This window comes from Macrotis lagotis, chromosome 4 (genome assembly GCF_037893015.1).
Source record: "Macrotis lagotis isolate mMagLag1 chromosome 4, bilby.v1.9.chrom.fasta, whole genome shotgun sequence".
Taxonomy (NCBI): domain Eukaryota; kingdom Metazoa; phylum Chordata; class Mammalia; order Peramelemorphia; family Peramelidae; genus Macrotis; species Macrotis lagotis.
The window spans coordinates 83,151,848-83,174,010 of NC_133661.1; the positions used below are offsets into that span (position 1 = coordinate 83,151,848).

Here is a 22,163-nt window from a genome sequence, read left to right on the forward strand (position 1 = left end):
TGGGCAAGCATGGAAGGCTGTGACCTCCACTGTTGATGGAGGTTGGTAGAGCACTTATCTAGCCACGTACCTTTTGTTTCAAGAGATCCTACCCTCCAAATCTTCAAGCCAACCAAAAAGTGTATTCCCCTACAACAAGCAAATCTTCTGAAAAGAGTGGTTACCGTTGACAGTACATCATCTATTTTTATCACTGATTTATTGTTAATGGAAAAGGTGAGAGTGTGGCAGAGTGGCACAACTGTGGAGATCTGGACTGATGTGAGATCTGTGTTTGAACAATGTGGTTTTAACTATCATTTAATACCAATGTCCATTGCTTTTGACCTCCATTTTGTCTTTTAGTGTTGTCTTTATTCACAGTGTGGTAATCATTATATTTGTTGATTAACCTTTTGTCTCTGCATTCTTCACTCTATCCAGATATGAACAGCTAATAGTTGTACCCTTTGCTCAGGTGCTGGGGGCTTGAGCAAGCTTGGACACTGGAGGCTTAGCATAAGGCAGAACAACCTTCTCCCTTGATAGGGAAGCTGGTAGAGAAGGGAGGAGAGTCTATGGTACCTAGGTTTAAGAATTTTTGGGCTGTGGTTGACTTCTTTCCTCCTCAAAAAAGGAAAGAGAGAGGTGGGGGAGGGAGGAGGGAGAGGAAGGGGGAGGGGAGAGTATGATTCTGGGTTAGATCTCTTGAGTCTTCAGAAGGGCATCAGAACTGGTTTCATTTCCCTCTTCTATCCCCCTCCCCCCAACTGTACCTATAAATCTGGGTTTCAGAAGTGTACAAATAATGCTGTTCAATGTACAGTAATTTAGGCATCTGGTATTGTAATTGGGAAAAGCTGGATGGGTTCAGTGTTAGCTTGACTGCTTACTACCTCTATGATTTTGAACAGCTCAGTCACCTTAGTTTCCTCATTGTAAAATGAAGAGGTTGTATTGGATGGTAGCCACATATCCTTCAAGTAATTCCATCATTATTGATTTCTATAAAGAATTTTATAAAGGCATCCAGGTTGGGTAGTACATGGAGTGTAGGACTTTGAAGTCAAGACCCAAGTTCAAATTCCTTCTCAGACATTTACCAGCAGTATGACCCTGGGTAGTCATGTATGCTTCATGTTCTCCATCAACAAAATGGGGATGGCCTCTTATTACTCAAGGTTGTTGTGGAATCTGATGAAATAATATTTGTGAAGCTCTTTGCAAACCTTCTAACAGCATATAAATGTGAACCATCATTGTTATTAATACTAACTAATTATCATGTAGCACAGCAATTATTAAGGGTCAGCTAGGTGATTCAGTGACTAGAATATTGGACCTGGAGTCAGAAAGACTTGTTCTAGTCTGGTCTCATATATTTACTAGCTGTGTGACCCTGGGGAGGTCACTTTATCATATTTTCCTTAGTTTCCCCATCTATCAAATGAGATGAAGCAAATGGCAAACCATTCCAGTATTTTTGCCAATAAAACCCCAAAAGGGGTCATAAAAAGTCAAAACAATTGAAAAATTACTGAACAATAATAAATACAGCAAGTTGTTATCTTCCTGCATAATCACATAAGTTTGTTTTGCTACAATCCTAGGCTCAATTTATGCATCCCCAGTTATGTTAGTTTGTTGCTTACATAGAATTATTGTCTGCTTAAAATCTTAAAAGATAAGTATGTATTGGAAAGACAATGAATGCCCCGAAATAAGAAAAAAGCCAATTGTCTATTTGTTACTTCCTCTGTATTCTCTTTTCTTTCTTCTCTTGATTCTATTTAGTTCTTTTCAATGAGTACATTCTCATTACATATATTTATTACATGTCTGCTTTATATAGGGCACTGACCTAGGCTCTGGAAATCAGAAAAGTCACATTTTGAGTGTAAGAGAAAATTCATTTATGGAGAGCTAGCTTGACATAATGCAGAATTGTCAAAATGCAGCCTACCATTCTAGATTAAAATGTAATTAAGAAATGCTTAGCAAAATAAATTAAAAAAACAGAATGTAATATTAATATGTGATTTTTGAGGATCCCTATTTAGGGTTTCCATTTGAGTTTGACAACATTGGTCTAGAGGATAGAGTGCTGAACCTAGAATCAGGAAAACCTGGTTCAGTCATACCTCCAACATTCTCTAGTGGAATAATCATGGGCAAATCATGCCCTTTCTTAGTATCACTTTCCTTATCTGTAAGATGGGGTTAACCACACCCACAGTGCACCTAGCTCACAGGGCAGCTATGAGGTTGACTTCAAATGAGGTCAGGTATATGCAGTGTGAGTCCAATTTAAAAGTTCTCTCTGGAAGACAATGTGATCTCGGGGGAGCTTGTGAGAGGTGGAATTTTGGCTTGAATTCTGAGCTGTACCTCTTAATGTCTATGTGACTTTGGATAAGTCACCTACTCTCTAGGCCTCATTTTCCTCATCCATTATCTTGAGGATAAAAATGGTTTATCTTATGCCTTCATGGTGCTTGGTTTGGTTGAAGCTCATAAATGTTTGAGGACTGGTTGATCTGTAAAATGAAAGGGTTTAGCTTTTCTGGACTTTGCCTTACCCAGAATCTACTGGCACCAAATTAAAAAGACATATATAAAGTGTCTAAAACATGTGAGCATCTTGCTGGGTGCAAGGGAGGCAAATTCAAATAAGGTCCTGCCCTTGCTTCTGGAATTCACATTAAACCAACAGAGCACTCCACTGTTTTCTTCTTTTCTTTGACATCTTCTTAAAGTTTTCTAGGTCCCCATCTAGACTTTGCCATCTTCCAGAATCCTGCTATGGCAATTTCCTCATCTTTGGTCTTAACCTACTCCTTCTCTTGTCCAGATTATAGGTGAGAGGAGGCTGCAGCATGGAGAAATGTCTCCCTGGGCCTTCTATAGGGACTAGACTCTTTCTTCCCTCTCTCCTTGATCCTCCAGGGACACCCCTTTGCAAAAAGGGGAACAGTAAAGGATAGCCAGGCTGATGGACATCTATTGACTTCGTTACTCTGCCCTGAGTTCCATAGCACTGACCTGAGAAAGTCAGACTAGAGGCTGCCATACCTACCCAAGATTGAGACCCCCAACCTTCTGTGGCATTTGTACACATGCCTTCATAGCAAAGCCATCCTTAAGGCAGGCTGACTACATCTTTGCCCCAGAGCAACAATATGTAGAGGGCACTACTGACACTTTACTCCTTTATTGGATAGAAACAACTGAGTTTTATATCTAGATAGCAAGAATAAATAATTAAAATAGAAACTACCTAAAGACATGCTTTTTCCCTTAGACCTCTTTGGTCACACTCCAGGTGAACTCCCCAATGGCCCAGCCTGGTCTTACTCCTTCCCAGAAGTGACCTTGAAGATCCTCAGTGTGTTGTAAATGCAGCTAATAATACTGGTGTGTTGTTGTTGTTGTTGTTTTTTAAGAAAACACACCACAGGGGCAGCTAGGTGGTGCAGTGGATAGAGCACTGGCCTTGGAGTCAGGAGGACCTGAGTTCAAATCCAGCCTCAGACACTTAATAATTACCTAGCTGTGTGGCCTTAGGCAAGCCACCTAACCCCATTGCCTTGCCAAAAAAAAAAAAAAACTAAGAAAACACACCACATTCTTTTCCCATTTCTCATAATTATGTGAGGTAGATGGGTTGTGTTTTCATCATTTAATGAAGAAACTGAGGCTAATTGGTTAGTTGGCTTACCCAAATTTACAGGCATAGTAATGATGAAGCCAGGGCTCTAGAACCCAGGTCTACTTACCTGGGAAAAAAAAAAGACAACCCAAGTCCTATTTCCTGCACTCTAAACCTTGGCCTAAGTAAGAAGAAATAGAAAGCAAATTCCCTGAAGCAACAAGCCAGTGAAGGCTGAAAATACCTCATAGGGTATCGAAAACTAAATTTAATAAACTTCTTACCCTATACAGGAGTGAGATATTCATGTATTCACATTCCTCATATTAGTCAAAGAAAGGATGACATTACTTCATCACTATTTCCCTACCCCAAATTCCTCAAACAATATCCTTAAATATTGTGTGGGTTATGACTCTGCTTCAAACTGTATGACTTTAAGCAAGTTTCTTAATTTCTCTAGACCTAAATGCTTCTTTCATCTATAAAATTAGACTAGATCTCTAATAAACCTTCCAACTGAAAAAACTATTATTCTGGGGTATAACTCCTTTCCTTTTGACCTCATATTTCCAAGAATTCAACAAAGATTAAATAATTTTTATTCTTTTATAATAGTCCATATAGAACAATGGACTTGGAATCAAATGAGTTCAAGTGCCAGTTCTTCTACTCGGATTAGTTTTGTAGCTAACTGGGGACTTAATTCATTGAACTTCAGTAGGGTTAGGTCTTCAACTGTAAAATTAGACTGATGTTTGCACTGTGTACCTTAGAGGTTTTCTGTGACTAAAGTGCTTTTTAGATGACACAGTACTTTGTAACATACTTGTAGTGAGACCTGACCATCTTAAAATATTTGAGATTAAAAATTGTAGATCCAGACTTCTTTCCACTTCATTCCAAAAATACTTATTGATCACCTAAGGTGCAAGATACCTCAAGCTTCTGTGAAGACAAAGATGAAATAGCCCCTGTCCTTAAGGAGCTTCCATTACACTAGAAGAAGAGAAGATGGATATCACAACATGTCCAAAGTGTGTGCTAAACAATCCTTTGTAATTATGAAAGAGATAGAGGGAACACAAGGTGGATCAAGGGTAACACGTAAAGGCTATATGAAGGAAAAGGTCCATGAGCTGGTCTTTGGAAAAAAGGCTAGAGGATGACTAGGTCAATCAGGGACTTTACAGGTATCAGTGTCGGTCTGCTTGTGAGTGAGAGAAGAAACTGCCTTTTCAAACCACATTTAGTGAACTCTAAGAGCTAATGATGGGCCTGAAAGTGTGTCATTTATACCTGGGTGGTCCCTTAGACTCTTCCTGATATCTTACATGTATTAGATCCATGGTGAAATTATAATCGGCAAACCATGGCAACCCTTACAAAACTTGATTCATTAACAGATATACAGGAGTGACACATTTGTGCTACATATTAGACTATCTTAATCAGTTGAATTAACTGCTTAGGGTTTAGAATTTCAGTGGTTTAAGTAAAAAAGTGTCTCTGTTCCTGAAATGCTATCCTTAACATGTCTTTTTATAGTTAGGTAAAGTTGCTTGATCTAAGAGGTACAGACATGATTGTGTCAATACTTTAAGAAAACATGAAAATGTTTGGAGTGAATGCAGATTTAGAGTGTGGAAAATGATTAACTATCATGGGAAAACCATTTGAATTTTTCTCATCATCATTTTGACATTTCATCTTTTTAAGAGAAATTCACATTCACACAAAATAACTGGGCTCTCAATTAAAAATCACTTGTTTATACTCTTTGAGGAAGATTATCATCATTGAAGCCACATGGTACTGGGCCTTCCTCTTCTCCTCCTGTTTTGCTATGCTTCACTCTCATCAAGGAAGAAGTTGGGAAGTCACACTGCAAACTAGCATTCAGAGACACTGGAAAGACACCTGTGGAAACTGAAGCAACCATTCATATTCAGTCCAAATCACTCTTACAAGGTGTGATAACCTATTAAAAGGATCCAGAGAAAACTTAAAAGTGAAGGGACTTGGGCACATGGCTACTAAGAAGCTTTTGAATTGTAGATAGAATATCTCCTTATGCTGAAGATTCTGAGATGTTGGGAACCCTTCCAGAAGAACATCCATAAATGCCTAATTGATTTGTAAAATCCTTCTAAAATTGTTAAAGATACATTCTACCAACATTAAACCAGGTGTCGAAGTTGAGGTCACCATTGCAGATGCCTTATCATCTCTTTTAGAAAACTTGTTACAGTTTTAAAAAAAGAAATAGTACTTGTTTAGGTCAAGTGCTTCATTCACAACAGTAGCCATGAGAGGTAAGCAATAGCAAACTCATTTTAGAAATGTGGAATATGAAATACAGAGAGGTTTTATGACTTGCTTACAGTTCCTAGCTAGTAAGTTAAGGGATGCTGCCAGGACTTGTAGTATTCTCACTTGACATAATTAAAGAACTCTTCATCACATTCAGGATTACGAACAGAGCTGACAGTTTTGATCAGAATGCCACTAACATTAGTCCTCAAAATATATTCTCATCAATGCTTAACTTTAGTCCTCATGAAAGATGAGGAGCCAAAAGGAATCTCCATATCTGTAGGGACAATATCTCTTGGACCATTGAGGCTGAGGAAAAGGTACTGAGTAGAGGAAAACATAGCCATGCTCCCTAGATAGACAGGCAGTACTGGGGGACACCTTGTGGCACTGATATCTCCTGATCATCAGCAGAAATTATTCTCCATTGTAATATAACATGTGATTTTTCATAAACTACAATATTAATCACCAAATTATCTAGGGCTTTTCATGGTGCAGTATTTTTAAAGTATAAGCCCAGTCCTAGGTTTGGAAATGTTATGAAACAGTATCCAGAGTGCTTCATTTGAATTATTAATCAGAAACTGGCAGGATCCCAGAGGTGTTATCATGGCCTGCTGTTCTTTGTTACACCAGTAGCAGTGATGGAGTAGGCCTCAGCAGCCCTGACCCAAATGTCCTTGGGACACAGGATCTACATGTAACCTTAGGATGGTTCTATCAGCTCTTGAGGTTCAGTCCTTATAAAGAAAAACTAAAGGGGACTCTTGGGGCCTGTAGCAATCTTAAGAAGACTTTTGCTGATCTTAATAGCTTCCCCAGTAGATCAACTCATTCTTGGTTCTTTCTGGAGTTATAATTTGCTTGGTGTGAGAGAAACACGAGAATTAATTATTTATCAAAGAATTTTGTAACATCTTTGGCGGACCCTTTCTTCCTTGGTGAAATTAGGTTTGACCTTGCAAACCTAAGAGAAGCCCAGGGCAGAGGTTGGGGATGGAGGTGGGGGAGTTTTGTCTTTAAAGTGTCTTTTTAAATGCCATGTGCCCTAGTTGGCGGCCTTATATTGAATTCTTTCCTCCCACCCTTCTCCCTCCATCTCCAGACCCTTCAACTCTAGGATGCTGTAGTACTACCTCCCCCACCCCCCAAAAAACAGATCTCTATAGGAATAATTAATTGTACTTCTTAAACACTGGATTGAAAAATAGCAAATGGGAATAATAGGTCATTACTAGGATCTAAAATTGTCACTGACAGCTGGATGACTGCTTAAATGGGTGGATTATAAGGAGTTTTCTGACAGTGTGGGGAAACCCAGGATCCAATGACATAATTATGTGTGAACATGTTTTGAAAAGTTTAAACTCACTATACCTGTATCATCCATCAAGATTATTAGACTCCTGGATACTAGAGGAATGTTGTAGAGTACCTCCCAAAGACACATACTAGTGTGATGATATGCCCTGGAAAAATTGTTGTCCTTATCTTCTCCACCTCCTTCCACCCTATCCCCCCATTCCAAGAGGATCATGCTACTTAAAATAGAGTTGCTAAGGGCTGGGGTAAGGCAACTCCTCCAACCCTCTGACTCAGCTGTTCCAATGATAATATAGAAAAGTGTCTTGAGTCTTGCTGACTCATTCAGGCTACCAGCTTTATTTTAGCCATCATCCACCTCTCTCACTGCCCTCTACCACAAGTCCTCAGAATGCTTAAAGATCATCTTAGTTGCAGGGCAAGAATACCTCAGTAAATTTTCTTAATTTATCTTAGTTACCTAAATGAATCTTAAAATAAAGCTGCCATGAATTGTATCACCAACCATCAGTTTAATATCTTATAGTAGGAAAATTACAACAAAGAATTTACATAGTTTCTCTTCTCCAAGACCACTGTCATATTTGAAATGGTGAACTAGTACTAAGCATATAGGCAGGCTTAGTTCTGAAAGTTGATTTGTAAATTGGCATCTTGAAACCATGAAAATATTTTCCCATAGAAATCAGTTGGCCATTGAACAGTTAGTAGGCACCTGTAATGAGTCAGGAAATGCACTAAGTCCTAGAAATACAAAGACAAAAAATGGCAGCCCTTGGTCTCAAGGAGCTTCTATCCTATTAAGGGAGACATGCGCACATACACATAAATATATTCAGTATAAATACAGCAAAGGAGAGGAGGGCACTAACAATTATGGTATTAGGAAGAGCTTCATGTAGAAACTGGTGCTTATGACCATTATATTTGCCAGGAAAAACCTCTTTCCTTACATAAGTGAAATACTATATACATATACATATATACATATATATATATATGCAATTAAAAATAGTAAATAAGGGATTCTGTTTTGTGGTATTTCTAATTTAACCAAACCTGATTAAAATGAATTTTTTTTGGATTCTGATATGATGTTGAATTAGAATAGGAGAATCAAGTAGAATGAAAGAGATTGCTAAGCAGTTTAAAGGGGTTGATTGGCCCAGATAATTGTCTAATTTTTCTTAAGAATTTATAGCTTTCATTTTCATTTCCAAACAAATCTACTATTAGACTTGGTAGTTATGATTAGGACCATTTCTCTAAGCAATTAAATGAAGAGAGAAATTTTTCTGAGGTAACCAGGCAAGAATTAAGAGGTCGGGAAAAGAGAGGTTAAAGAGGATATATTGTTGAAGTATTGCCTTAAATGGAATTAACCAAGATGTAAGCAATTCAGATTTGAAGAAAGGGGATTCCAGAATGTGTGTAAACCCCTTGGTTAAATTTATAAAAGGAAAAATTAAACATTGTGAAAGGGTTAAGTATGGGACTTTTAATTGTTTTTATTAAAATTGAGCTACTCATTCCTAATATGCCTCCAACGACTCACTTGCTGTTAAATGGTTTTGTTTAATGGCTATTTTGAATTCTTAATACCACTCAAAGATATGCATTGACAGCCAAGAGGTGACTTTGGTCCCAGGTTACTGCTTGAAATATATTTAATTTATAATAGATGTTAGACTTTTTCATTACTTGTATCATTGTGTATGACTTTGAGAGCCAAAGCAGTAAATCCAGTTGCAATTTACAGGTAGCAGCATCATTTTACCATTTAGCAACAGTGGTCAAATGTTTATCTCCAGAAGTCTAGTACCACATTCTAAATATAATAGTCAGAAATTTTATAGTTAATGAGAGGCATGTACATCTACATTTATTGTGTGTACTCTTAGCTTTTATAAATTCATTTCAATGCAAATAATTCCCTTAGAATGATATGAACTTAGTGAAAAAAATGTCATATTTGGTCATAAAGCTTTTTTAGTTACTGTTCAAATAATCATTATTCCTAGGGTTCTAACCCTTGATCTCATATTGAGAATAAAGGACTTCAATGGTTTTCTAAGTCAAGTTGTTTTACTTGCCATTTGTTGACAGAAATAATTCATTGGAATTGAGGATTTTAATTTCAATATCTAAAGAAAGTTTCTTGATGAGTGGCATCAAGCATGGTGAAGATTGCAAATAAAGGGATGAAGGACAGTTAGATGAAATAGAAGACCAATTCACAACTCAAGCAACTACTTAAATAAGAACAAACAAAGAGATTGCAGGGTATGAAGGGGATTGGTACTATTCAGAAATCTGTGGGTTTTTTTAAGTACACAATTTTTTACAAGTTTCCAATGAATATTTAATTGGTGATAATAGTGAAATGCTCACATTTGGATGCAACCAACTAAGTACCCAGAATACTAGGTGAAAAAGTGGCATTGATAGTTAAAATAATGAAACTTGACTCAAAAATTCAAATTTCAATATTTCCAATAGGAAAAAACTTAAGAAGAATGGGGGGGGATCACAGCATATGCTTCTGTCAAAAAATAAAAGGGTGACCAAGGAGACATCAGTCATTACTTGTCCTTCATTCTTTTTCCCTTCTGAATATTTGAATATTTAGCTTTTTCATACTTCTCCCATGAAGAAAGGGGGAGTAGGAAGATGGACTTGTACAGATTTTTTTTGTTTTACAATAGACCTCATCTTTGTGGTTATATAACTGACCAGGGGTGGAAAACACCAGAACCCTATTCTGGTTTTTTTTCTTTGTTTTTTAGGTTTTTGCAATACAAATGGGGTTAAGTGGCTTGCCCAAGGTCACACAGCTAGGTAATAAGTGTTTGAGGCTGGATTTCAACTCAGCTACTCCTGGTGCTCTATCCACTGCACCACCTAGCTGCCCCCTGTTTTTTCTTAAATTGATTTTTAAAGGTTTTATAAAGGCTTTATAAAATTAAAGATTTTGAAAGAACAGAGAGGAACAGATTCCCCCTCTCCATTACCTTGGGGGCTTAAGGTCCTCCTAGTTCATAGCTCAGCTCTGTTCCTCCTTATCATTAGTTTCACCAAGTTGAATCCAAAGTCATCTGCCAGGGCTTCACTGCTAGGCTAGTTGTAACACTTGTTCTGGGTTCCTGGCTCCCCCTAGATCCCCAAGCTTCCAGGTGATAGAATCTACTCTGTGCATCTAGAATGGAAAGGAAGAGTCAAGGAGAGTGACTTTAAGCTCTTTCCATTTAACACATGGGAACAAAGTAAAAGGAGTTCATCACCCTCAGTTGGGGAAATGAAGGGGGGGAGGAACAACAGCATTGGACTGAGGACAAAACACCTTCTTGAAGAAGGTGTCTTTGAACAAATTTTCTCCCTTGTGCAAACCAAGATTATACAAGACTGTGTCAATATCCATCCATGAAAATGAATGTATTCACAGATTAGTAACCTCAAGAGGAGTGTCAAACAAGGAGGCCTGGCTCTGGTGAATGAGAAGGAAGAGAGGCATAGAGTTCAAACAAAAGGACTTTCTTGAATAAGAAGTTTTACAAATACTCTTACTTGTAGATGATTTTGTTGAAATTACATTGGGTTATATTATTGAAATCCTCACTGTTTCACAAATAGTGGTGAAAAAGTATGGACAAAAACATCTACTTATTGCTCAGTGCACACACATATCTGGATCACCAAGTACTTGCAGATGGATGTTGACAGCGGCCCAGAACTGAGTAAGAGAAGAGTATCCATCTGTGTTACATTACATGGTGCTTGCATTCATCTGTAACTGATCATTGCTCTTTAGCACCAGTTCTTCCTTGGATGGGAAGACTGGGAAATCATCAGCTTTTGAAAAAATAAACTCAGGTACTCCTGGTGCTCTATCCACTGTACCACCTAGCCACCCCTTGTTTTTTGTTAAATTGATTTTTAAAGGTTTTATGAAGGCTTTATAAAAATAAAGATATTGAAAGAATAGAGGAACAGACAGGCAATGGGAAGATGCTTGGAGGGCGCATAGACTACTGCATATTACCAGTGATGATTTGTACAACAGGTTTGGTGTAAAGCAGAAGTGGCATGCTCACTAGTGGCCAATTGCTGTAAAACTCCTGAGTAAAATGTAATTGGTTTAACAAAATAAATAAAATTCAATACTTCACAGATGATGTTAGCTTGTGATTTTCTAAGTGAGTATACAGTCAGCATATCTATTTTTATTTGAGTTTGACTCCAGTGGTATAAGACATCATTGAGGATGAAAGGGAGGTAATTCTGTGTGTGTGTGTGTGTGTGAGAGAGAGAGAAAATAGAGTATAGTTGAATTGTTAAAGAATTTCCAAGAAGCTGAATGAATCTGGAAATTTTATTTTGAGTCATGGCTAATAATAGCATAAGATGAGAAGGCAACAGAAAGGTATCATGATATTTTTGAGTAATGGGAGCATGCATATAGTACCATATTGATGAAGAAAAATCTATACAATGTATAGCAGTTCATGTAGTCCATTCCATGCAAGATGTTTAGAACCTTTCCCATAATTAACACGTGTTTAGTGCTTAAGTGACTCCAGGGAAAGGGTGTGCTGGGAGCCTACTCTGTTAAATTTTCCTTGTGTGCATTTACACCTTAGAAATGAGCATATGTCAGAAATTGGAGCTTGATTTATTGCTTCATTGATTGTATAAGAAAGTGATGGAGAAAATGTTAATAATTCAGTTTAAAGTTAAAAGTGTGTCCTCTCAACATTTTCCCTCATCCACCCCAAGAACTGCCTCTCCCCCAGAGCTCCATGTGGAAATCATATTTTTAAGGACATCCTTATATGATTCACAGGAAATCCCCAATGTCTTAAGATGTTGCTGTTAAGTAGTTTTGCTTAATTTTTCTGAGGATATTTTGTAACAGGGGCTGTTGAGTATTTGGAAGGGTCAAGTCAAACCAAAATGCTATCGATAAATTAAAAAGAAAAAGTAGTACTGCTGGCATCCAGGGGTTTCCCTTCCTATGTGTAATTCTTCCAACAGTTGATCCCAGCTATCCTTCACCTCTGCTTTATATAAACCTTAGATCAATATATAAAAGAGGTTATTGCTGGTGCTGTGATTTGGTGTAATTAATGTTTCTAAAGCTATATCAAGTTGCTTGCCTAGAAGAACAAAGAGTGTTTTAACCATGAAAAGCATAGTATGGACAATCGAGTTGTGGCTGCAAATATCAGAAATGTATAGTATCAGTATTAGAAAGGAAAGTGTGTATTTAACAGGCAAAATGGTAATCACATCTGAACCCTGGTAGCAAGGATCATGTATAACAAAATGCTAGAGATCACCATTCTGCACCAAAAGAATGAAATTAAAGGTAGGAGAGAGAAACTGCCATATGTGAAAGTGAGCACCCCTATACTTTAGAGCAGTGATTTTTTGCAAAGGTAAAAGACTAAATATATACCTGTTTCTGGGATCTTGGCTCATAGAGAGGCAAAAGTTGACTGAACTTAAGTGTCATCATTGGGTAGCTTTAAAATGTCCTCTTGAGCTTCTGTGCTGTGTAGTGGAAGAGCTGGTGATGTCATTATTTCTCCAGGTGGAGTCCATAAATAATGGAACTATGGCACTCTTCACAGCTGCTTTCTGGTAACAGTCTTGACCTGTGCCCTGTATGAATAGAGCCCATCAACCAACACTTGTTTCCTCTCCTTCCAGCTTTTCAGAACTACAATGTGAGAATCAGATGAACCCTGTAAATTCTCACATCTGTCCATGTTTGTGATGACAATGATGTTGTAAGGGCTCTCTAAAGGCACCATTGGATGAAAGTGTGATAGTCAGGGAATTAGTTCTGTTGAGTGGGAGAAGGGAACTGAAGTAAGGAGAAATGGCTATATAGTCCATGGGATCCACCAGATTGTATACCAGAATGAGAGAGATTTTATGATAGTAAAAAGAATGCTCATCTTGGACCCACAGTTACGGGAGCCTGGTCAAGTCATTTAATCTTTCTGATTCTCAGTTTCCTTGTGTCTTTTTTTTTTTTTTGCAAGGTAATGGGGTTAAGTGGTTTCCCCAAAATCAAACAGCTAGGTAATTATTAAGTGTCTGAGGTCCAATTTGAACTCAAGTCCTCCTGACTCCAGGCTGGTGCTCTATCCACTGAGCCACCTAGCTGCCCCTTCCTTGTGTCTTAAAGGGAATGACACTTTATCTTCTGCACAGAGTTTTGAGGAAATGACTTATCATATAAATGAACTTTTTTTTTCATTCTTAACATTAAATTCACTTAAATTCTTAGGCTATCAGAAAGATATAAGTGCTTGGTTTTGACCATTAAAGATAAATTTGACATTCTAAAGAAATATTAAAATGTATAAAAATTATACAATTTAGAAAACTATAATACATGAAGAAATGGGCAAAAGTAACTAGTTCGAACAGTTGAAATTCATTAAGAAGACTCTTCAAGGAGATTTAGTGAGAATGCTCTGAATGGAGCTACATGAGTGCCCCAGCCCACATGAAATAACTGTGTATGCAAAAACCAGTGAAAATATCTTTGCCTTAGAGATGAAAATAGATTTTCAAAGCATTCCCCTTGCTAGATAATTCCTTTTTAGGTAGCATCAAGTCATTTGGTATAGAAAAATTAAAATGAGGATGAGTTGTACAGTAGCTTTGGGGAGTTTGCCAAGTCTATTTCTGTCTAAGTAACTTACTTTGACTATGTTGATGGCATTGGGTTGTCTTTGGCAAACATGTTATCTTTCAAAAGTGTTCCTGGACAGAAGTCAAACAGAGAAGTAAAATTGCTGCTACTTTATTATAAACTTCTGCAATAAGGTGCACAAACTTGATTTTCATTTGTCCCCTGGAGAAAACTGAGAAATACTGTCTGTTTAAAGAAATGGTTCACTCAACCTTATGCTTTCCTTTATTTCCATCAGAATTGTGCAGAGATGGATTTGTATGCTCTTGCAGAGTCCAGTTTTTATCCTTTTTTTTTAAAGGAACCCAATCAGTGTGCCTGCCAGTGTTATACACAAAATACTTAGGTGTTTAATATGTTAAAAGCTTAATCTGTTTTCAGTCTGAATGATAGCATTCAAAAATGTAGATTTTTTAAAAAGATATATTGTTTGATAATATCCTGATGAATTAAGATGACTTAGTAGACTGAGATAAAAAATAATGGTGAAATACTGATTTTTTTAAAAAGTTATTTCAGAAAATTTAAAGCAATTAGTTTTGGGGGCCCTTTCATTCCATCCCCTTTGTTTTGGATCTTTGATATTGCGAACTAGTGAATCTTAAACTATAGTGATAATACTAAGTAAGATTGGGATAGATGAAAACATTTTTAAATGACTTTTATATGAAAGGTATCAAGGTCTCAGTTCAGTAAATTTCCATTAGCAGATGATGGGAAATATTCCTGTAGAAGTGAAAAGACTCTACTCCTGGGGATGTGATGAAGATGCTCTTTTGAAACTTCTTTAGTCATCATTTCCCAGCATAGGGAAGAGTATGAAAATGATGGCAGTGAGAAGAGTGATGAATATGGGGAAGTTATAATGTAACTTCCAAATTGTAATCCATTACTGTTCATAATGAATAGATAGTCATAACGTGCACAATATATTTCATGCATGTAAATGTAGAAAATTCAAAATTTTAAAGGGAACATTTGACTGTTTGGTCATAAAGTGTATTTGGCTTATTTGTTAAGCAAATTAAAGAAATTAAAACTAAACTAAACTTTTATTTAACACATGACAAACTACTTATAAAGAAGTAAAAAAATTCACATTAGATTTTGAAACATTAAAGAGTGCCTGGGCGTCCTGCGCAGCCTTTAAGCATGTCTGTAATCAAAAATAATACCAGCTAGCATTTATCTAATAATTTACAAATGTTAACATCAAAGCAAATTACCAGATGAGCACATATACAAGATACAGGAATTTAAGCAAAATAGAGAAGGATATTACAGAACTGATTTTTGAAGGGCTTATTGGCCATTCTAAAGATTCTTGTTCCTGTGAGCACTGGCAAAATGACATTTTACCCTAGTCAGTTCTATTCAGAAGTATTTAGGCTAGGCTAGGAAACAAATGGTGATGAAACAAAAGACCGGAACACTATCTCCTTAGTTGTTCACTCTCTGTTTGTGACTTTGTGTTAATTTGTTAAATGTTAATGAGTCTTACACATTAATCTTCTTGCCATATGGCTTCATTATTTTTAGAGGTATGTGAATTACAAAGCCAGCTGCATGAATATTCCAGAAGCAGTTTGTTCTCCTCCATCAGAGTGGCTGATGAAAAAACTTAGTGGAAAGGGACTATAGATTCTGATTGCAAACCAGAGGTCATGATTCTATTGCCTCTGGAAAAAATCTGCCAGGAAAAAAAAATACTTTTTCCTAACCTATAGGCAGTTTTCCAAAAATTAATTTATGATGCTTTTAGAGTTTCACTGGAGTATAAGTACCTGTCCGTGAAACCCTCCAAGCCCTACCTAGTAGAAGATATAATACAGGTGAAGTGAACTCTATTTTACTGGATTCAACTGGGTTAAATATACTATTGAAATTCACAGATTTAGTGGGTTTGTCATTAGAGTCAACGTATTTTCATTGGGGTTGCTGGAAATGAAGTAAGGACCAAGTAAACAACTTTTTTTCAGGTGCAAATTCGACCATGGAACCTAAGTGACAGTGACTTTGTAATGGATGGCTCCCAGCCTTTGGACCCCAGAAAAACTATCTTTGTTGGGGGAGTTCCACGACCCCTTCGAGCTGGTGAGTGGAAATAGTAAAAACCTTTAGTCTTAAATATTTTCCAGGTTTCCCCATCTGCTGTATGCAGCATCTAAAAAGAAGGCTATGGGTTTGTCCACTTTCTAAAGTGGGCCATTTGGCCGGCCGGCCTGCCTCAAGATTCTGAATTTGACGCCCGAATCCACCATTTTCTGTGGCACAAGAATGAATTTACTGAAATCATCTTTAGTTATTTAGTGAATTGATGTTTTAAAAGTGTGAATTCTGTTTACTGCTTCCTTACAAAGCCACGTATTTCTTAAGGAAGTTACAGTCTGCACAAGTGTTCAAGATGATGGGTCAGCTGCATTATCCTAAATGGGAGGATGTAAGTAATGAGCTATGGAATAATGCTGAATTTTCTATAGCATCTGGTCACCTACAATAGTAAGCCTTTCTACTTATTAAAAATTTTATCTTAGGAAATCACATTTGAAACTCTTACTGAGGACATTTGTTTTTTGTTTCTGGGACTTGAGAAGTATATAGAAATTATTTTATTTTTGAGAATTTAAATTTTGGTTTTGATTTCTAGTTTTAACCTTGGGTTTGTTTTTTGCTTTTTTTAACTTTCAATGGTGAAATTGTTTACCTGGGTTTAACTGTAATTATAAGTAGGGTCAGTGAAGTGATCCTGAAATAATAAATTTGAAATTTGAATCCTTAAAGCAGACTCAAATAATAACCCTAATTAGCATTACTTCATGAACTGTAGTTATGCTATACAACTTCATTTAAAGCATATTTTTTTTCTAAAGAACTTAAAATGATATCCTTTGTGTACAAAAAAATTATAGGGGAAAAATAACATTGATGAGATAATGCCTACAGTTGCAAGAAATGCAAAAATATCCCTCTATTGTATAATATATATACAAATATATACATGAAGATAAATATTCATTTGAATTTGGAGATAATTAGATTAGAAAACATTACAATTTAGAAAAAAATTATGACATAGTAAAATAAATCAAATTGTGGAATTGCATCTCACTTCTCTTTGATCTCAGAATTTTAACTGTTCTAATTCTGATTGTTCTGCTTAAAGACCCATCTTCCTGTGTCCTACCTTAAAGTTATTTATTTAAAATCTCTATGGAAAAGAAAAAAATGTTTTAGAAACCTGCTTGAAGACTAAACGTTATATGTATAACATATGACCAGGAAGCAGCTCATTTCATACCACATCAACACGTCTTGGATCAAATTGTTCCCACAGAAAACTGAGAAATCTCAACAAGCCAAAAGAGAAACCTCTTCCTTATCCTCTGCAGCAGTCTAATTTCAAATATATGGGAGCAAAACAAAACTAACCTAAGTGAAATTCAAATCAAGGGAAATTATATTATAGGATGAAGAGAAATGCAAGTTATCGTTTTCTGACATTTCTAAATCAACTTTGTTAATTACACAATTTATGAGGCACAAATTAAACTCATTTACCAATCTGCTTCCTGAATGGCAATGACTTTACTAATACAATGCATAGAAATGTTCAGGGGTGTGTGTCTTTTTCTCATTTTTACCTTAAGAATTGAAGTTTCTGATCTGGAGAGGAAAGGAAGGTCAAGAGATTGGGCTAGCACAGAAAATATTTCATTGGAAGAGCCTACACCTTATGGGCTTTAAGAGATCATAACAGGGGTGGCTAGGTGGCATAGTAGATAAAGCACAGGCCTTGGAGTCAGGAGTACCTGGGTTCAAATCTAGTCTCAGACACTTAATGATTACCTAGCTGTGTGGCCTTGGGCAAGCCACTTAACCCTGTTTGCCTTGCAAAAACCTAAAAAAAAAAAGAGAGATCATAACAAATGATTTTGCATTTTTTCTTACTGTAGGTATATGGGACACTAAGAAATTATCATTAAGGGAACTCCAGCATATAAGGTTATGGAATTGATTTATTCCATCATGTATAATTTTACCTAAGTTTTTACAAGCTATTTCCTTAATGCATTTATTTTTTAATTTGCCCATTTTGATGGTTTGGGGGAAGAAAGAAAAGAAATGGTATTTGTTATTGCCTTCATTTTACAAATCTTGACAGTGATTTGTATTCTTTGCCTGATTGCCCAAAGCAAATCCCTACACCTTTTCGGAACAAAAGTCTGCAACTCTTGTGAGCAAAAAAAGTTCATTTTAAAATGACTGATTCAAAATGTATAGTTTATTTTCTTAACAAACTATATAATTTAGAATCCTTTATACCAGACAGTGAACCAGTTGTAAAGATTTTTACATTCTATTTTTTAATAGAAAATTTGCTTGCATTAGAGGGATGTTCTCTTAAATAATAGGACCATAAGTTCCTGCTTGTACTGCCTTCTCTGCCCCCACCAAAAAAATATAATTTTTTTTGACTTAACTAAAGAAACTATGGTTGTGGATTTTAGGCTAACTTTTATACCATGTAATTTCAAATTGTAAACCCTAATATCCAAGAACTGAAAGCTTGCCACCTGCAGACTTGACTCTAAAAATACTGAGCTAGGCTGATTTTGAAGACAGGACTGAATATTCATCATAGTTTTATTAAGTAATATCACACTCATCACATCTTCCCTTCAGAAATTATAGGTACCCCTTAAATGCTTAGCAAATTATTTGCCATCTTGAATGTGAATAAGCATTCATAGGGAAGGAACACAGAAAGAAGTAAGTTCACCCTCTTCAATTTGGCCATTCCTGGATATGTGCAAAGACATTAGGGGTGTGAGGGAGAAAATAAATCCAAAACCAAAGGTCTCCCAAAAGGTGGGTTGTTAATCTCAGGACTAACACTAATGGGGCTGTGAGTACAGTCCCATCCATTTAAACAGGAATTAAATCTAATAAAACAAAAAAATAGAAAAAAAGTTAACTTCATTTTCCCCTATTTCTTTTTTTTTAACTTTATTATTTTATTTTTTCCTGGTTACATGTACAGAATTTTTTAACTTTCTTTTTCAAAACTTTAGGTTCCAAATTCTCTCTCTTCCTCTTGCCCACCCCCCATTTCCCTCATTGAAATAGCATCAGTTTATTATAGATTAAAAATATGTAGTCATGCAAAACTTTTCAATAATAGTCATGTTGTAAAATACCATAGACACCTCCCCAAAAGAAAACTCAAGAAAAATAAAGTTTAATCAAACAACTGATACTTCCGAAGAAATTATGTGTAAATTGGGACAGTTGATTTAACCAGTCTGTTCTTTGAAAGGGTTTTCTTTAAGTTGTTTTGGTTGAACAAAGACTTAGACAGTTATAGCCAACAATATAGTTATGGGAAATAGTAGCAAACAGACTGATAATAGTGGGACATACTGGAAATATCCATGAAAAAGAATTGTAATAAGTATTTACTGAGTTGAACTGAGACAAAAATCAGACCAGTTGGCATAATATAGAGTGCCCCTGTCTTTGTTATTTGACATGTAGAAACATATGTATACACCTAATATCTTTTCTTAGATTTTCCTAATAGCTTTCTTGGTGTATGACTCTTCAGAATTACCTCCATTAGCTTAGTAGCAAAGCCAGCAGAGTGTTTCAGGCATCTTCTTGAATGTCCCACAGGTTCTTTCTAGACCAATTATATTTTTTTCTAAACATGCAAAGAAAAGTCTCTCTGCATAGGATGTATTTCTCCCTGCCAACTTATTTTAGGCAAAAAATCTGAATTCTAATGGAAATGAATGTTCTGTACTGCTCCTACACATTAACCATCTGGGAGTAGAAAGTTCAAGAACCCTAATGATCAGACTAGCTCTGCCTTCAAATCTTCAAAGTATGAGAATGCACAGAATTGATCAGCCTAGTAGAAGCTCATTCATTGATCTTTTAGAACTAGGCAAATGTCAGACTAGGGAGGATGATGGAAGAAATATCAAACTACCTTTATGTTGACAACACACTTCTTCCTAACTAGGGGGAGTGGAAAATAATGGTGTTATACAATAGAAGTGTCCTGCTTCTCCAGGCCATACTGAACTTGAGGATTCACCATAGAAGGGGCAATTTAACCAGAACTTCCATTACCTATCTGAAACTAGAAAGATCTTCATCCTTATCCTCTTGAGTGTTTCTGAATAACTCTTAACTCAATTTCCTTCTTTGCTTCTCACTATTGGGTTTCCCAGTCTTGATATTGGAGATAAGTTTACTGTAGAATTGTCGTTCATGTCACTTCCTGAGTATAGCAGAAACTATACTGTTGCCTTTCTTAGCTTTCTTCTTTTTATTGTCGATTTTCCAAGAAATTCTGAAATTTCTCTCTCTCTCTCTCTCTCTCTCTCTCTCTCTCTCTCTCTCTCTCTCTCTCGGACTTTATCTCATTTTTCCTTGATATTTTGGAAATGGTTTTTCTATGAGTTCATCACTTTTCATTTAGTTATCAGTTTTTCTGTCTCTCACTTTAAAGTAAATCTGAAATTATTCATGGCACATCCTTGTCTCTTCTTTCACCTTTGTCTCCTCTTTAAACCTCCTTCCTGGTTTGTTTTTTGTTAGTTAGCTGTAGATTCCCGCCCCCATCTCCCAAGTTCGTTATCAAGAACAGTAATCCAGATGAAATATGCTATCTTTGATAGGTTTTCCTATATTGTCCTTTGAGTGCAAAGATTTCTCAATGTCATGGTATATCCATGCTTAACCCACCAATATACTTGCTAACAGCTGCTGCCAAACTGTGCAACAACTTGACTAAATAGGTCAGTATTCGTTAACAGATTAAGCCAAATGAAACCAAAACCAAAGATTAGAACTAATTATACAGAGTAGAAACCAGGGCAAACTTAACCTTCTTTGCAATCTCATCAACAAGAATTAAGCAGAATTAAATTTCAGCAACTATTGAAGATATTATTTTCCCCCTTGTGACCAGCAGTTAAGCTGACAGCAATCTTATCTATTTGAGTTAAATGTGACAAATGTTGAATGGGAATTTGATCAGTGACTTAATTTATCTCTTTCGTGTCCTTGGTATCATCTATCTTGAAAGTGTTCCAGATCTTAATTAGAACTGATTTTTAAGATTTGTGAAATTCTCACTACTGTTGTAAGATGCTTAGACCCTTTCTATATGAATATTCTTGTAACATTTGAAGAAAAATGTCTAGGAAAACCCATATCTGAGATGTGAGAACCTGAAAGATGCTATTGTTTGAAACTTCCTTTTTATTAAGTCCAGATCTTCTCATTACCTGAAAGTGAGAATTTAACTATTCTTACATCTAAGTCATTCTTGGCTTGTTATTTGCCAGAAGGTGGGTAGGCTCTGAACCATCCATTTTAAGACATCTTTATGTGTTGTGAAAAAGCTACATTTTTTTTTCAGTAACCCTTTCATTCTCTTTCCATTCTCCTTATCTCTCCTTTCATGGAACATATCAGACATGGAGAATATATGGTTTCTGTGCATTGCCTTTGTTCTATTATTTCAGTAAACTATACTGAGTTTAACAGTAGAGGATTTGTAAACCCATGTAAGCGGTTATTCTATATCAGAAACTCTACTTACCCAGGAGTCAGAAACCAAGTTTAAATGACTGTTGAAATTTGTCTACTCAGAGACAAAAACATCTTTAGCATCATCAGCTAAGCTTTAGATAAGCTCTATGTCTAGGGGGCTGTGTCTAGATGTGGTGCCTTTTTCACAGAATAGTCTTTAGCAGAATGAAAATAATGGCAAGATCTGCATAATAAAGCTATGTATCTTAAGTTTTATTTTTCATACATACCCATGATGCATTAGCTAATGAGATTAACTTGTTTCTGTAAACTTGGGATATCTGATGCAAAAGGTTCTCCCAATGATCCAGTGACATCTATGGGTATTATTTACAGAAAAAAGCATGAAAGTTGTGTGGACATTTCCTGCATCCACACTGATGCCTAGAAATTCCCTCTCTCATGATTGCTTCTGATAGTGTGGTCTGTAGGACTTGCTCATTTTTCAGAATTAGACCTGGAAGATCCTTCTTCAGCAAGTAGGCTGAATGGTGAGTTTCTTGGAGATCATTTCATCTGAAGGTGGAAAGATTACCAAAGGTGTAGGCCGTTAAGCCACATTTTCAGAATTGGCATCCTTTG

General features: G+C 36.3%; 1 protein-coding gene across 11 annotated transcripts in view; it reads left to right on the forward strand.

The window, feature by feature from the left end:
- CPEB3 (cytoplasmic polyadenylation element binding protein 3) overlaps positions 1–22,163 on the forward strand; it is a 227,017-nt gene that overhangs the window by 176,749 nt on the left and 28,105 nt on the right. For all 11 annotated transcript variants that reach the window (XM_074233373.1, XM_074233372.1, XM_074233378.1 and 8 more), the window contains one exon: positions 15,956–16,070. In XM_074233373.1, coding sequence (XP_074089474.1) covers positions 15,956–16,070 — 115 coding nt within the window. The remainder of the gene's footprint in view (positions 1–15,955; positions 16,071–22,163) is intronic.